At 47.5% G+C, this 15,641-nt stretch overlaps 1 protein-coding gene across 1 annotated transcript in view; it reads left to right on the top strand.

Annotated features, from left to right (window-relative positions):
* LOC114310687 (caffeine synthase 1-like) overlaps nt 1–15,641 on the top strand; it is a 63,993-nt gene that overhangs the window by 13,255 nt on the left and 35,097 nt on the right. The window contains exon 6 of the mRNA XM_082871159.1: nt 5,193–5,198. Coding sequence (XP_082727285.1) covers nt 5,193–5,198 — 6 coding nt within the window. The remainder of the gene's footprint in view (nt 1–5,192; nt 5,199–15,641) is intronic.

Below are 15,641 nucleotides of genomic sequence, written 5' to 3'. Positions count from 1 at the left end.
AGGGTTGTTGACCACCCTTAGGCCTCAAAAGGCCTCATTTTGAGCCATTTTGTGCTAGCTCCGGGATTTTGGTGTTGAGGTCTCTTCACCACTGAAATCTTGAGGGATTTCAGTGGTGAAGATGATGCTTTGAAGTCCCAAGAAGGAGAGGGCCACCCCCTCTCCTTGTTGTCCTTGAAAAGGGCATATTTTGGCCTCTTAAGGAAGCCTATGCTTGAGTGTGTGTTGAGCATGTTTGGTTTGTTTTTCATGCTTATATATCCATGGTATAACATGATTTCAAGTTGGTTTTGGAACTCCATGCATGTTTAGCATAGTTGCCATGTAATGCCTTGTTTATGCCTTAATGTGCCTTAGGTTGTTAGCCTTTGTTGGAGCATGTTTTAGGCTTAGTCTTGTGAAGATTATGTGCTTATTTTGCCATGTTCTAGGTCTGTCCATAAGTATTTGGGTTGATTTTAGCATGCATTATATAGCTCCTTTGTATTTGGGCTTGTTGGCCTTGAGTATGTGCATGTGTAGCATGCCATCTTTGCATTGTTTTGGTGATTTGGGATCATTCTATATGTCATTTCAGTCCCATTTCCATGCTTGTTTGATTGCCTTGCATGCCTCTTTAATGCTTTGGAAGCATGTGTTGCAATGCTCCATGTTTTGGCCATGGTGTATGCCTTTGTATTTGGGCCATTTAGATGCCATCTAAAGAGTCTTTTGGCTTTGTTTTAACATGCTAAAAATCTGTTTTTAGTTGTTTAATGCATGCCATGTTTGGTCATGATAAGTGTAGTTCAATGCATTATTGATTTGCCTTGAACACTTGGACTACTCTTTGCATGTTTTGGCTTGATTTATAACTTGATTTGGCATCATTTTATAACATGATTTTAGGGCTCATGTTGCATGCTAATTAGTCCATGATCCCTCCTTTCAAGTGTGCTTGAATGTTGCTTGTTTTGTGCTTAAGTGTTGGCCCTTATGTGCATGTGTGTGTGCATGCCATTTAGCTCTCACTCTTCAGCACTTGTTGGCTACTGTTTTAGGCCTATTTTAGAGTCGCCTAATTCATGTTTATGTCCATCTTTGCACTCATTTGTATTGCCATATGCATGCTTGTATGCTTGCATAAGTGTTTTGCCATGCCATGTTGCATCCTTAGCTTGTATGCCTAGGTTGCATTGCATCTTGCATGCATGCCTTGTTCCTTGAATTGGTGATAGGAATTGGGCCTAATTTGTTTGATTGGTTTGCATGCATTTGAAACCAAAGTTGCATGCTTGGTTCCTTGGGCCATCATGCATGGAAATGCGTGATTGGTGGCCCGAGAACCGAAGCACATGTCCCTTTGAGTCATTACAATGATAAGAGACATGTTTGGTGCATACATGCCTTGAATTGTGCTGTCATGCCTTGTTTTGCCCTCTGTTGCTGTGAGTTGCAGGTTCTGCAGGAATACTCTGCCGACCGGCAGTGTAATGTGCCGACCGGCACAATTTTCTCTGCCGACAGACCCTATTTTGTGCCGATGGCCATACTACACTGCCGGTGGAAGTTTCATTCAGCCGGTGATGATCCCCTCTGTCCAAGGATGCAGTCCTGAGGCTTTGACAGCCTCCAGAGGAGGAAAGGAAGGAAAACAGAGGCAGCTTGCGCATGGTGGCACGCTTCCCGAGGCGTTTTCCTGCTTTAATTAATTAGTTAATTTGTTAATTAATTAATTTGTAATATTTAATTAGCTTGCGTAGTTAATTAATTTGTAATATTTATTTGGTCCCTCCGAGCAAGGGCAAATCTGTAATAAGCGTGTGTGGGTGGTGTGAATGTCTTCCAATCCCCACTTCTTTCTTCCCTTTTACTTACCTGCTTTGATGGTTAGTATTAGGGCACGTCTAATTTAGCATACCTTATGCTATGCATGTGTGCATCCATGCATTTGTATTGCATGCATTAGGCTCGGAACATCACGCTAATTGCATCAATGCTTCAATTCCAAACTGAATATGTGATAACTGTGCATTTTCACATGACATGTTTAGGGTAGCCGAGCCTATTCTAGCAACATTTTGTATGCGATGCATTAGGCACTTCACATGGACTTGGATCATGCATGTGTGCTAACAAGTTCTTTGTTTTGGCATGGAGTACTATGTAAGTATTTCCGCTTTAGCATATCGCATGAGTGTGAATGTTGCCATAACAGCATGCTTAACATGTGGCTAGATGCTTATGTGTTAAACTGTTTTGAATGCCTGTGGGTGAAGGTTGGATTGTTTGAGTTGGAAAGACTCGTTGAAATCCGCATTTTAGCCTACTTGCGAGTAGCAAATTCCAAAGCATTTTCGAAATGAACGGATATGCAATGTTTCTTTCCAAATTAGGCAATCTAGTCTATACTTGTTTGCTGTGCGCATAACATAGTAATTCTAGGCTAATAAATGGAATAAGAACACGTAAAGTTTTCAAAAACGGATATCACGGTTAGTAGAGGCCGGTCTTCGGACCGGGCGAAAGGGGGTGCTCATAGCTGACCTTCCCCGATCGTACCCAAGCTCCCGAGCCGAGACAACTCCGGTGATGACGGACATGTGGCCTTCGGCACCGAGTCAGGGTTTCCTAAATTTCCCCATTTTAAAAATATTTAGGTGGCGACTCTGTATCTGGCAAAGCAGTCCATGTTTGGCACTACTTTTTCAACAAAATCTGTTTTCTCAAACGATTTGCCAGATTTGGACTCTTTGGTTCAGATTAAGAACCGTGACACAAATCGAGTCCGAACTGTAGCACGAGGTCCCACGCGGGCGCTGTTACAGTTTCTGGCGACTCTGCTGGGGATTTTTAGAGAGCTTGACTCGAACTCGTGATATCCTGTTTTGATCTCATTTATGTGTTTCTTTGCATTGCATGTGCATTGGTGCGCCTAGGAACACAGTGTTTGCCATCTGCCATTCCTGAACGGTTTGCCGGAGGCTTGTCTTGTCAAGGCATGTCCATAAGGCTGACTGGCTATGGGCTCTGACAGTATGGGAACACAAACCCCGGTTTTACCGGGGCACCCTTTCTGACCATTCGACCTAGTGCATATTCGGAACCATAGTGACCATTCCAAACTAGGACAGGTTGCTTACCCGATGTTAGGTTGTTTGAGAACCGCTGTGTGCGTAGTGAAACCCTAGCTCCTGACAAAATAGGACAGGGAAACTTTACCCCAACATAGGGGTGTTTTGTTCTCTTTACTTGCTATGTGCTTTTAGAGTGCTGCTCTACAGGAATGCACATGTCAGTTTGCAAGTCAGAGTATCTAACCTGGGGACACCAGTATCAGTATCAGTTGTGAGAATCAGTTATCCGCGGGTATCAGATTCAGTATTTTGGGAACAGTGATTTTTGGGAACAGTGATCAGCAGTAGGGTACAGTTGTTTGGCTACACCTGTGATTGATCAGTTTGGGCTGAAATGCTGTCTGTTTTTCTTTCAGTTCAGAGAGTTGCAGAGTTGATACAGAACAACCAGTGTCTCCCCTTTGCTGAGGCAAGATTTATGGCGACACAAAGTTCAGAAGAAATTGTGGTTATGACAGCCGCACCGGAGCAGGGAACCACTCCGCAGAGTGAGGCCAGCATCAGTATGTCACACCCGCCCAGGATGCCCGTTGTGCACCCGGTTTGGGCTCCCCAGTTATACCAGGCTCGTGAGCCCACCACCTTCGAATTGATGGGGATGATAGGCGATCTCCAAAGGTCTGTGGCAGACCTCGCCTATGGAATGTCGGCTTCACCGCCAGCGGCGCCGTACGCCGGGAATTTTGTACCACAGGAGCCCCCGCTACTGGGGCGGATTGTGATAGAGCTCAGCCAGCCAGAGGTGGCTTCCGGCTATAGCTACGACATGTCAGCACCAACCCAGACCCTCGATCAGGCTGAGGCCAAAGGAAAGGACAAGGCAAAGGTAGACGCCGACCCTATTGAGCAAATGTTGTGGGCAGTCGAGGCTTTGAAGGCCAGAGGGATGAACAAGCAACAAACGTCTGCAATAGTGACCAAAGCTGTAGATGATGCTTTCCCCGCTCCAATCAAAGGCAGTTCAAGCCAGACAGAAAATCGGGATGGGCCCCGTCATGCCCAGACAATTCCAGTAGCTCCCAACCCTGCACCGGGGAAGGTTCAAAAAGCCAAGGCAGCGCCGGCTGATCCTTTCGCCAGCGCATCTGGCAAGAATCCTCAAAATACAAAGTACCTGCCCCGAGGGCACAGGGTCTTTCACGACCTCCACATGCCTTTGTCTAGGGCATTGTTAATATTGGCAAAGAACGGGCATCTTAAGCCTTTGGAGCCCCGGCCACTCCCGAAGAATCTCCCCGCCACTCATGATGCTACCTTGTACTGCGCGTACCATCAACAGTCCGGTCACAGTACCGATGGATGTTCCCGCCTTCGTCATGAAGTGCAGGATTTGATCGATAACAAGGTTATCCTACCACCCACCTCAGGCAAGCCCGTTACCACCCAGTTGCTGGATTTCGAGGGCTCAGATACTGCGAGTATATAAAATGAACCGCCTGCGGGCAACATTTGGTACATTTTTGGATGAAGCGTCTGGCACGCATTTTTGAGCATCGGTGAAACCGAGTTTTTGTAAATCCTGGCTTGGATGTCGAGTCAGTCTTTTGTTTTGAGTCTGTCTCTTTGCCTTGAGTCAGTCTCTTTTGCTTAAGGATCTGTCTCGTTGTATCGAGTCAGTCCCCTTTGTATATAATACCTGGTGATTCTGGGGTTGTTGTCCCGAACACCATTTTGTTTTGTAATTATTATCTGTTTTTTTGTTTTGAGTCTGTTTCTGCCGAGGGGCCAGTTGCACCAACAAAGCCGATTGAAACAGCTGTTGCTATCTCAAACTTCATGCTTGCTTTCAGCATAAGTGCCGGAGAATTTGAATGAGCTGACAGTACATCTCGCCTGCTCTCCTGTGTGCCAAACTCATTGCATTAACCTAAGTTTTTCAACAAAACAAACTTTTTGAACACTGCGGTGATGAAAACGAAGAGGAAGGAATTCCTCAGGTTTTGTAAAATTTTGATCATTTTGAGAGAAAGAGAGGCGTGCTAAGTCTTTTTATGAATAAAGCCATGCTTGTCGGCATGAGTACTGAGAAGGACCCTGGCCTGATCCAGATTGGTTCCACACTATCTTCGGCGCGAGCGATTCGTCGCCTTCTTAAAAACTTTCAAAAACAAATGTTTTACGCGGCCCTGCGAAGGCCTGTGTGGAATCGCTCTTGGGATTGCGCAGCCTAGGATCGCTCTCAGCCTCAAGATTCAACCTATTTGTTTTTCGACTTTGAACCCTTTCAGAATGTTCAGAAAGCTCAACGGACAAACGCCATGAAAGGCCCGTGTGGCCAGTTTTGAGGTAGCCTTCTATCAAGAAGCATCAAGGCCGAATCAGAAGGAGTAGATCTCGCCGGGAGAAGCTCGTAGAGTAACCCTGATGGATTCTCCGCAAATCAGTGCAACAGCCGTTCTCCTAGACACAGAGAGGCTTCAATTTCAAGAAACCATTTGGCATGGACTTGCTACACTTTTACCCTTTGAGAGGCTCGCTGGGCCAAAAACCCGGAAGGGCGGTCCAGGCAAAAGTTAGAGCAAGAGAAAAATACAAAAAGAAAGATTGAAAAGAAAAGAAAAAGAAAAAAAAAAGAGAAAAAAGGAAAGAAGAAAAGAAAAAAAAGAAAAAAGAAAGAAGAAATAGAAAATGAAAAGAAGCTCGCAAGGTCGAAAACCCGCATTGGGCGCCTTGGCAAAAATAAGAGCCAAAAAAAGTGAAGGTTAAAATACCCGAGTGGACCTTAACCGGAACTACGTAAGGCTTGATTCCCATGTTTGGGATACGTAGGCAACTTCATCATGAAGTCCAGCCCCCAACGCTTTCATAAGCGTCTCAGTCCATGCAATGGTTTCGATTTCATCCCCAAAGTCCAGTGGCCAACACCCTTCAAGGTGATTGTGTCCATATATGTGTTGTGACCGTCTTCGTCATCTCTGTGTCTAAGAGCTCGACCACCGCCAATGAAGACTGTTTACAGATTGCTGCGGCACCATCCCAAACAAGGGGCAACTTTCCGTTGCCACAAGCCGTCGTAAGACGCCATTCAAACTAGGGGCAACTTTCCGTTGCCTCCCACCCCCCTTCGAACCAGGGGCAATTTTCCATTGCCTCCGATCCGAGGTCGCGCATCTCGAAGAGTAAGTTCCATGCTTGTTGAGTATCAGCTGTTTGAAAAATAGTTTTTGAAAATTTTTACTGAGGTTGACTATTTTCTCGAAAACTGTTTCATTTTCCAAAACTGGACCATTGTCTTGGACCCCAAAAGGAAAATTTTCAGTACTTGCAGCCTGACTTGCACGGTTTTCAAATCAAAAATCGAACAAGTACGTTAATCCGACTCTCGTTTTGATCAAAACCGTTTTAGTAGAAAGCAAAAACGAAAAAATGGTTAAAATGATGAACTAGGGGCACAGTTGAGTCAGGCGCTCTCTTTCCCCCGTCATCAACGTACTTGCCAGAAGAGCACTCTGCCTGCCGGAAGAATAGCTGTGAGCTAACGGCATCGGGCGTGAACCCACACCTTGCTATTTATCCATCAATCACCCCGGGGAGGGATGAAAAATGAGAGAATGAAGAATAGAGAGGTGTGAGTTGAGAGAAAAGAGAGGAAAAGGGTTTTGAGAGAAAATCCGAGCTTGAGAGTTGAGTGATGTGAGGATCACAAATGAGAAAGGGTGGGAAACAATACCCAGATTGAACTGGCTCCTCGTGGTCCGAGGTCCCCCATCTTCGTTTACGCGTCTGTGTGTCGTGTCTCTTTCATTTGACGGTCTCGTCTTTTGTTTTGAGTCTCTCCCGAGCGTGTCTCGTTGTGTTTAGGTCGTGTACCTCTTTGTTTAAGTCCTCCCCGCTGTGTTCAATGGTAGGCTCGATATCCCGGTTTGAAAAACCCTCATTTGATTTCAAAAATCATTTATGCTCAGGATGCTGTGCCATTCTCTACATTCGAGCGTGTTTCGACTCCAACCGGTTCCGTCTTTGAGCTCCGTCTTGTCAGATTGGGCCGTTTGTTCAGAGTTTGCTGTGTGTAGAATGAACCGAATGCTGTGTTTTGGGCTGTATGCAGATCAATCCCCAACAGAGTAAGGGCTGTGTGTTCAAGAATCAGGCAGTGGGTTGCTTGGGTTATTTTGCTGTTGGCTGTTTAGTTATCTGATTATTACAGTGCAAGTGTTCAATTTTCAGACAACCAATCAATTCCATTTACATTGAGGTGTAACATGATGAGATGCGATGCAACGCATGAAATGTGTAAATGTAAACACTTATTCAGATAAGAAGTCTGTTTCATTTACTTAGCTTTTCAAATGTACAAGTTTTGGAAACAAAAATCTGCCTGCGGCAGTACAAGGTAATCTATCTACCAACAAAAAGAAAAGTACAAAGAAAGAAAGAAAAGATAGCAAAAATCTGCATCTGTGTCAAGCACTCCGAAGGGCTGTCAGTCCGTCCTGGTCCTCTTCCTGGACGAGGGTCCAGGAGCATCATCAGCATCGTCGTCAGAGCTCGGGCTAGAACCGTCTTCGGTCTCCTCCTCCGATGACCCTGCCTCCGCCTCTGACTCCTCGTCGTCGTCATCATCGTCCGGAGCTGGAGCTCGCGAGCTGCTCCCGACGTGAGTACGCCCACCCCTAGTGCGGGGAAATATCCTGCCCTCCTCGTCTCTCCCCCGAGCAGGGACAGCAGGTCTAGCTGGAGCACCTCCTGCCATGGGAATCTGGAAAGGAGGCTGAAAAAGTGCACAAAAGTGAAATGCATTAGTGTACTGTAGACAGTTTATCAGTGCAGAATGCAATGTTGAATACAGTGTATGAATGCCGTGGGCAGTTTATCAGTGCAGAATGCAGTGTGTGAATACAGTGTATGAATGCCGTGAGCAATTTATCAGTATAGAGTACAGTGCAGAATGCAGTGTATGCAGTGTATCAGATGCTGCGAGATCAGTATGTCGGGTGTTGTGCCGTGCATCAGATTATGTGAATCAGTGTATGAATGGTTTGAGGCCAGTGTCAGAAGGACATACCGGTATGCTGTAGACAGCCAGGAGGTCAAATGTCCGCTGGAGCATCCCCATCATCGAGGCATTCATCGCCAACGACTGACGGGTGTACTCAGAAGAAGCCTGCAAAGGTATCAGATGCATTAGTATTCTGTGGAATATCAAGTAAACTGAAATGAAATAACTGTACGAAGTGCAGTGATACATACCGGCGGAAGGTCGGGGACGTCAATGAACTCATGACCAGCCGGTGGACGGGCAAAGGGGATCTGATAGGTCACCCCACCCTGCCCCTGGAAAGTCAGCACAGCGGGAAGGGCAGGCCAGCCAGCTCCTCGTCCACCCCGCACTCCGCCCCTGCCACGGACCCGGGCCCTCCTCGAAGATCCAGCCCCTACTCTCGCTCCGGCCCCAGCCGCCGATGCTACAGGCCTGGCCCCCTCTGCTCGACGACCGCTCAAGGGACGCATCAGGTACGTCCGCACGTACTCCTGATAGTCGCCGGTGCCTCGGAAGCCGGCCTCCTCCCAGCCGATGGAGTAATCATCCAGCTGCTCAGGGGTCAGCCCCTCGGTCTCCCTCATCTCTGCAGGAGGGTGAGCCGGGACTATCTGCTCAGGTAACCCGCGGGTCTGGCATAGAAAACGCTCCCCCAGGTACCAAGCCCGACAGACAGGGCCCTCAAGCAGAATCCGGAAACGCGAGGTCTCCTCAGCACCAGGGAACCGACCCCGCATCGCCGACGGCAGCGAAGCCCATGGCCGCCATGTGATCTGAAAGTGACACACAGTTTGTTATCTACTGTTACTGAAATATGCAGTGGGAAAGCGAAGCCTAAATGAACTGTAAGTAAAGCATACCTCAGCCGGGGTGATGGTGTCGAAATATCGGCAGAAGAAGCCGAATGTCTCCCGCGGTCGCCGGGTGCATCTCCCATGAAAACGACTCGAGAAAGGAACAGCCGGAGGAGGCTCCGCAACTGGCACAGGTGCAAGCCTAGGGAAGTAGGCATAAACCCACAACTGCAAAACAGATGTCAGTATGACTATCAGAAAAAGCAAGATATACAGAATAAAGCAGAAATGGCAGAGCCATGTGTTGTGCAGTGTATTGTTTGCAGTGCACAGTGTGAGCAGTGTACAATCAGTGTAAAGCAGAATGTATGTGTGTGCCGTGTGTACAGTATACAGTGAGTGTAAAGCAGACTACAGTGTGTGTAGTATACAGAGTACAGAAAGTACGAGACAGAAATGAAAAGTGGAGAAGAAATGTACCTCCCAAGCCCGCCAGTAACCTCCGAGCAGCTGGCCGCTGCCGCGAGAAGCCGAGCTCATATAGCCGTACAGGGTGGCCAGAGCAGCGCCGCCCCAGTCGTAGTGCAAGATGTCTCGGACGTCCACCAGTGCGCTGAGAAGGCAGAGAGGCACGGTGTTCGCCCGGTCGGCGAAGATAGTAGTCCCGAACAGGAACATGAGGAAGCCGCGGGCATACCTCTCCACGTCCTCCTCGGTCATCTGAGTCTCCTCCCCCAGTGCGGGCTGGACCCTGAACTGTGCCTCGAACCAAGAGTATCGGACGAAGCCTGGACGAGCTAGCGGTGGGGCCTCCCCCAGTAGATGGACCTGAGCGGCGGTCCACTCATCCATGTCGGTGTCGAAGGGGATCGGATCCCCCCCTACCCCGATGCCTGTGAGCATCGAGAAGTCATAAGGGGTCATCGTCATATCCCCCGCAGCAGAAAAGTGGAAAGAATCGGTGGTGTCCCACCACCTCTCCGCCAGAGCGGCAAGAAGAGGTCTGCAGGTGGACAACCTGGAGAGCCCTCGGCAGAAGGTGCCGAAGCCCGCCCGATCCACGATGCGCTGGACCGCATCAGGGAGCTCGTCATACCACTCCCGCGCACCAGTGTTCCCATACCCGCGAATGGTATGGGAACCCTCCTGCAAACAGAAAATGACAATGGCAAGACAACATTCAAAATGCAGTTTTGAAAAGACAGATATGGCATGTATGCAAGTTTGTCAGTTTCAGGCAAATATCGGGTGCCGGTGTGCTTACAGTAAAATACGTGTGCTGTGTCAGCGTGTTTAGGTGTTTCAGAATAGATGTGGCATGTATGCAAGTTTGACAGATTCAGACAAATGCTGGGTACCAGTGTGTGTGCAGTAGAATACAGTGTGTGCCGTGTGTTTGGGTGATTCAGGGCTAGTGCAGTGTGTGTGCATGTGTCAGTCTCGAGCAGATATCAGTTGTATGTATGTTTACAGTCAACTACGGTCTACGGCATATCAGATTTCAGCAATTAAAGAATACAGCTAACTATGGCAGTTTTGTATCCTACATTGCAGAAAAGTAAAGCAGAAGATGAAGAGTTACCTCGGGAGTGCCGAATGAAAGGTGGGAGGTAGGCTCGTGTAGTAGTAGCTCAGGGGCCGCGTACCTCTCAAAGCTCCGGAACTGACGCAGGCCGTCTGGGGGCAGAACGTGGATCGCCGGCCGGTAGGTCGCCGGGTCGAACGGGCGCTCGCTCAGTGGTAAGAGCTCGACCCCGGGATCCATCTCGTGGTCCGGGGGAGTCCCGACACGTGGAATGTCGTCCGCCATGTAGAGAATGGTACGAGAATGGCCGGAAAAGGAAAACCGAGCCGGAATACGAAGAGTCAACTGAAAAGTCGACTCCCGAGAGGGTCGGAAATGGCCGGGAAGGCCGGAATGTGAAAAGGCACGGAAATGAAGAGGAAAGTGAGGGGAACAAACCCCGAAAAGGCTAGAACGCCAAACGAGGCACCGAAACGAGAATGTGATCGGTGGAAAATATCCGAAACGCGAAGAGGATCGCGAATCCGACGACGAAACGAGCGTAGAACGCGAAGAAACGGGCGAAAAATGAGAAAGAAATGCTCTAGAGAGAGAGGGCAAGAATTTTCGGCGGTGGAAAAGTGAAGAATAGGGTTTTCAAGCCCTATTTTATAATGCCCGAAGTGAAAAGACAGAACTGCCCCGATTCAGCAACTGTTTGCCGGTCGGCAATGTTTTGTGCCGGCCGGCACTTTTTTGTGCCGATGGAATTGTTTTTGTGCCGATGGCCAGCCGGTGGCCTCATCTTTTGGCCGGTGGGGTTCCCACAGCCTTGTTTAGGCCATTTGAGAAGTTTGTGGTCTTCATAGCTCAAGAAAGTACAAGAAAGTGCATCTCCGACGCTCAACCGACCTCCGTTTTGACCGTAGGTCGTGTCTCCAGTGCGTGGCACTCGAATTCATGCAAGGTGTATCCTTTTTGTATCCTTTTAAATTCAAAAGTTGCCCCATGTGTGTTGCACAAGTTCATCACACTACTTCGGTGCATTACATCGCACTGTTGTGCGCCGCACATTTGCATTGTTATGCACGTGTTACATGCGTTGCAACACGCACCCCTTTGCATTGTCGTGCACATTTCTCATGCATCATTGCATTTCCATTCCATGCATTGTCATGCATTCCGGAATACGTGCGTTGTTGCGCATTTAAGCCCATTTTACACTCCGTGTGGCATGCATGTCACACTTGGCATCGCACTATTTTGTGCATTGAATTGTTCGCGCTGTTCTGTGCATTGCACTGTTTTGTGCATTTCAAATTTCGCGCTGTTCTGCGCATCGCACTGTTTTGTGCATTGAATTGTTCGCGCTGTTCTGCGCATCGCACTGTTTTGTGCATTGTATTGGTCGCGTTGTTCTGCGCATCGCACTGTTTTGTGCATTGTATTGTTCGCGCTGTTCTGCACATCGCACTGTTTTGTGCATTGAATTGTTCGCGCTGTTCTGCGCATCGCACTGTTTTGTGCATTGTATTGTTCGCGCTGTTCTGCGCATCGCACTGTTTTGTGCATTGTATTGTTCGCGCTGTTCTGCGCATCGCACTGTTTTGTGCATTGTATTGTTCGCGCTGTTCTGCGCATCGCACTGTTTTGTGCATTGTATTGTTCGCGCTGTTCTGCGCATCGCACTGTTTTGTGCATTGAATTGTTCGCGCTGTTCTGCGCATTGCACTGTTTTGTGCATTTCAAATTTCGCGCTGTTCTGCGCATCGCACTGTTTTGTGCATTGAATTGTTCGCGCTGTTCTGCGCATTGCACTGTTTTGTGCATTTCAAATTTTGCGCTGTTCTGCGCATCGCACTGTTTTGTGCATTGAATTGTTCGCGCTGTTTTGCGCATCGCACTGTTTTGTGCATTGAATTGTTCGCGCTGTTCTGCGCATTGCACTGTTTTGTGCATTTCAATTTCGCGCTGTTTTGCGCATCTCATTGCATTTTGCATGCATTCCATCGCACTGTCCTGTGCACTCGCGTTGCCTAACGCATTGCGCTATTTTGCGCATCATGCCGTCGTGCAATACCCCAGTGGTCTGGCGAGACCTTAAACACGCACGGTCTGGCGAGACCTTAAACACGCACGGTCTAGGAGACCTTAAATCCTTTGGAGGTGCGAAACCTTCAGCGCATTGTCACGCGTCGTGCAATACCCCAGTGGTCTGGCGAGACCTTAAACACGTACGGTCTGGCGAGACCTTAAACACGCACGGTCTAGGAGACCTTAAATCCTTTGGAGGTGCGAAACCTTCAGCGCATTGTCACGCGTCTTGTAAATACCACCGTGGTCTGGCGAGACCTTAAACACGCATGGTCTGGCGTGACCTTAAACACGTACGGTCTAGGAGACCTTAAATCCTTGGAAGGTGCAAGACCTTTAGTGCATTGGTGTGCACACTATTGCTTTGTACATATCTTAAGCCGCGTGTAGTCGCGCATTCCATGCAACATGCATCACGTGCATCATTTGCATTTCAAAAAAAAAAAACCAAAAAACCAAAAACATGCATTGTCATGCATACATTTTGCATTCCGGTCTAGGAGACCTTAAATCCTCTTAAGGTGCAATTCCTTCGGTGTTTGTCGTGCCCGAACGACTTTTCGGTGGTCTGGTAAAGCCACCAGTCTGTGCTTGCGATGAGTTCCTAGAAGACCAACTGGGACGGTGGAAACTAGAGTTCGAACGGCTTATGCCTAGAACGCAAAGGTTCGGGAGTTCCGAGACTAAAGTCTGGTTTAAATACCCAGAGGTTTACCCTCGGCTTGAAATCTGTATGGAAGCCCCATAGGTTGAGGCGGCATATCTACGCCTCAGTTCTGGATACTGAACCAACCTAGTATATCACCCTGTTGGTAAGATAGGGAAAGTTGCAATCATAGTCATTGCATCATAGTGCATTGTCATGCACTTGCATTGTAGTTTGCATGCATTCATCGCATCACCTTCCACCTATGGCTTGCGCCTTTCCAGGTTGAGCTTGGTCTGGTATGTGTCCTTACATTTCATGTTAAAACACAGTTCTGTATGTGTATCGCGCCGATTCCATGTTGATATGTTGGTTGAGGGTTGCGGCACCTTTTCTGTGTTACACATGGCTCGTATGTATACATGCCTTTCCTAGGCAAGATTTGGTTTGGCTTGTATGCCATATCCATTGTATCCATTCCATTGCATATTTGTAAATATTGCATTGTAGATTGCATGCATTCATTGCATCACCTTCCGCCTTTGGCTTGCGCCTTTCCAGGTTGAGCTTGGTCCGGTATGTGCCCTTACTTTTCATGTTAAAACACAGTTCTGTATGTGTATCGCGCCGATTCCACGTTGATATGTTGGTTGAGGGTTGCGGCACCTTTTCTGTGTTACACATGGCTTGTATGTATGCATGCCTTTCCTAGGCAAGATTTGGTTTGGCCTGCGTGCCATATTCATCCATTACATTGTAGTGTAATTTTTGCATCCGGCATTAGGATCGTAGTCCTTCCTCCAGCGGGTTGTTTCCCCACTTATGTCAATTCCACCCAATGCTTGTTCATGCGTCTGTCTACAATACTCATAGTTCAGTTGACCGTTCTATGGTAGACAGACTTGTTACCTCCATCAATCTATTTGACATAGGTGTGGTTTCGAACCGCTCGTGATTGGATCACGATTCAAATGCTTTGCATGTAGTTTGCATTGTTTCAAATACATTGCATCTTCATTTGCATTGTTTATACATTGTTTTGTATATATTGCATTTCGAGTACACCATTATTCTTGCATTGTCATGCATGTCGCTAACCATATTGTACCTGTTAAGTTTGTTTTCTTTGCAGGCACGATATTGTATGTACGGTTCATTTGAAGCTGGTGCAACCAGACGAGCCGCACAGGTATTGTATCTCCCGAGTGAGACATTTTGAGAATTCCATAATTCTCTTACATCCTTTCTGCATTATAGTGTAGTTTGGTATGCTAGCTTAAAACTGTTGCATGTTTGCTTCGTTACAGCTTTCTTTGCATGATCATAAGTTATGCTCGGCTCCGTGCATTGTCTTGCATTTTGCCCCTGCCTCCGGGCGCATATCTTATTTGTATTGCATGTTTGTCTAAGTCTTCGGCCTTGTCAAAAATGGGTCGTCTCTGGGCTTTGACATTCACTCCCGTCATTGTTATGACTTCCGAGTTCTGTCAAAGAGGGGCAACTGTAGACACCCCATTTTTGACCGTCCTCAAGACTTGGACGTCATCGTTTGAACACTCGGTGATTATCCATGTTTGTGTTCGTTTGGAGTTCCCGGAGGTCTCGGCTCGCGCGCCCCGCCTCAGGATCCCCGAACTCGACCGTTTAGTGTCTGGTTTTGCACCAAACACTTGCATCTTGCCTTTGAGAGGCAGGTTGGGGCTTGTAGACCATCCCCACCCATCACCGGCAGTGGCTAGATGCCACCGGCTGGTTTTTGCTGCCACCGACAATGTAGTTTGCCGGTCGGCACTATTTGTTGCCGGTCAGCACTTTTTTGTGCCGGTCGGCACTTTGTTTGGCCAAGATGGCATTTTTTGCCGGCCGATTGCTGTTCATCTGCTTTTGTAGATATTTTAGGACAGCTGTATTGATTTTGCTCCCCTCCATACACGTGTATGGAGGGATCTCCCTCTTGCAAAGCTTGTCTTGTAAGCTTTACAAGAGGCATATAGAGAGGAACTCTCTCTAAGGCAAGAGAGAGGCTTTAGACATTTTAGAGAGAGGAAAATACAGAGGAGAGCTCTGGTTTTCTAGGGTTAGGGTTAGATACACTCACCTATCTCTCTTTCCCTCTCATTTTGCACACTAGGTGTTTTGTGTCTCACTATTGCACACAAACACCTAGTGTTTCACCTTCCTCTAGGAGCTGAGGTTCTAAAGAGTGTGTTTTGAAGTTTTGGTCTTGGATTCAAGCTCAAGGAGGCCATTGGAGCATCTTTGTTGAAGAAGGCATCAAGGGTGAGAAACTAGTCTTTTTTTTCCCCTTTTTTGCATTGATTTTCTACTAGTCTTAGAGCTGTTTTTGTGATTATTGTATAACATAAAAAAGTTCTATTTTTAAGCCCTCTTTATTGTTTATTAAGAGTGTTTTGTTGTTTGAGGGTTGTTGACCACCCTTAGGCCTCAAAAGGCCTCATTTTGAGCCATTTTGTGCTAGCTCCGGGATTTTGGTGTTGAGGTCTCT

The sequence above is a fragment of the Camellia sinensis genome, chromosome 1 (assembly GCF_055761805.1).
Source record: "Camellia sinensis isolate YWXY chromosome 1, ASM5576180v1, whole genome shotgun sequence".
In the NCBI taxonomy this organism is placed as follows: Eukaryota; Viridiplantae; Streptophyta; class Magnoliopsida; order Ericales; family Theaceae; genus Camellia; species Camellia sinensis.
The sequence above is the reverse complement of the archived record's forward strand: the minus strand, read 5'-3'. Positions and strand labels throughout refer to the sequence as shown.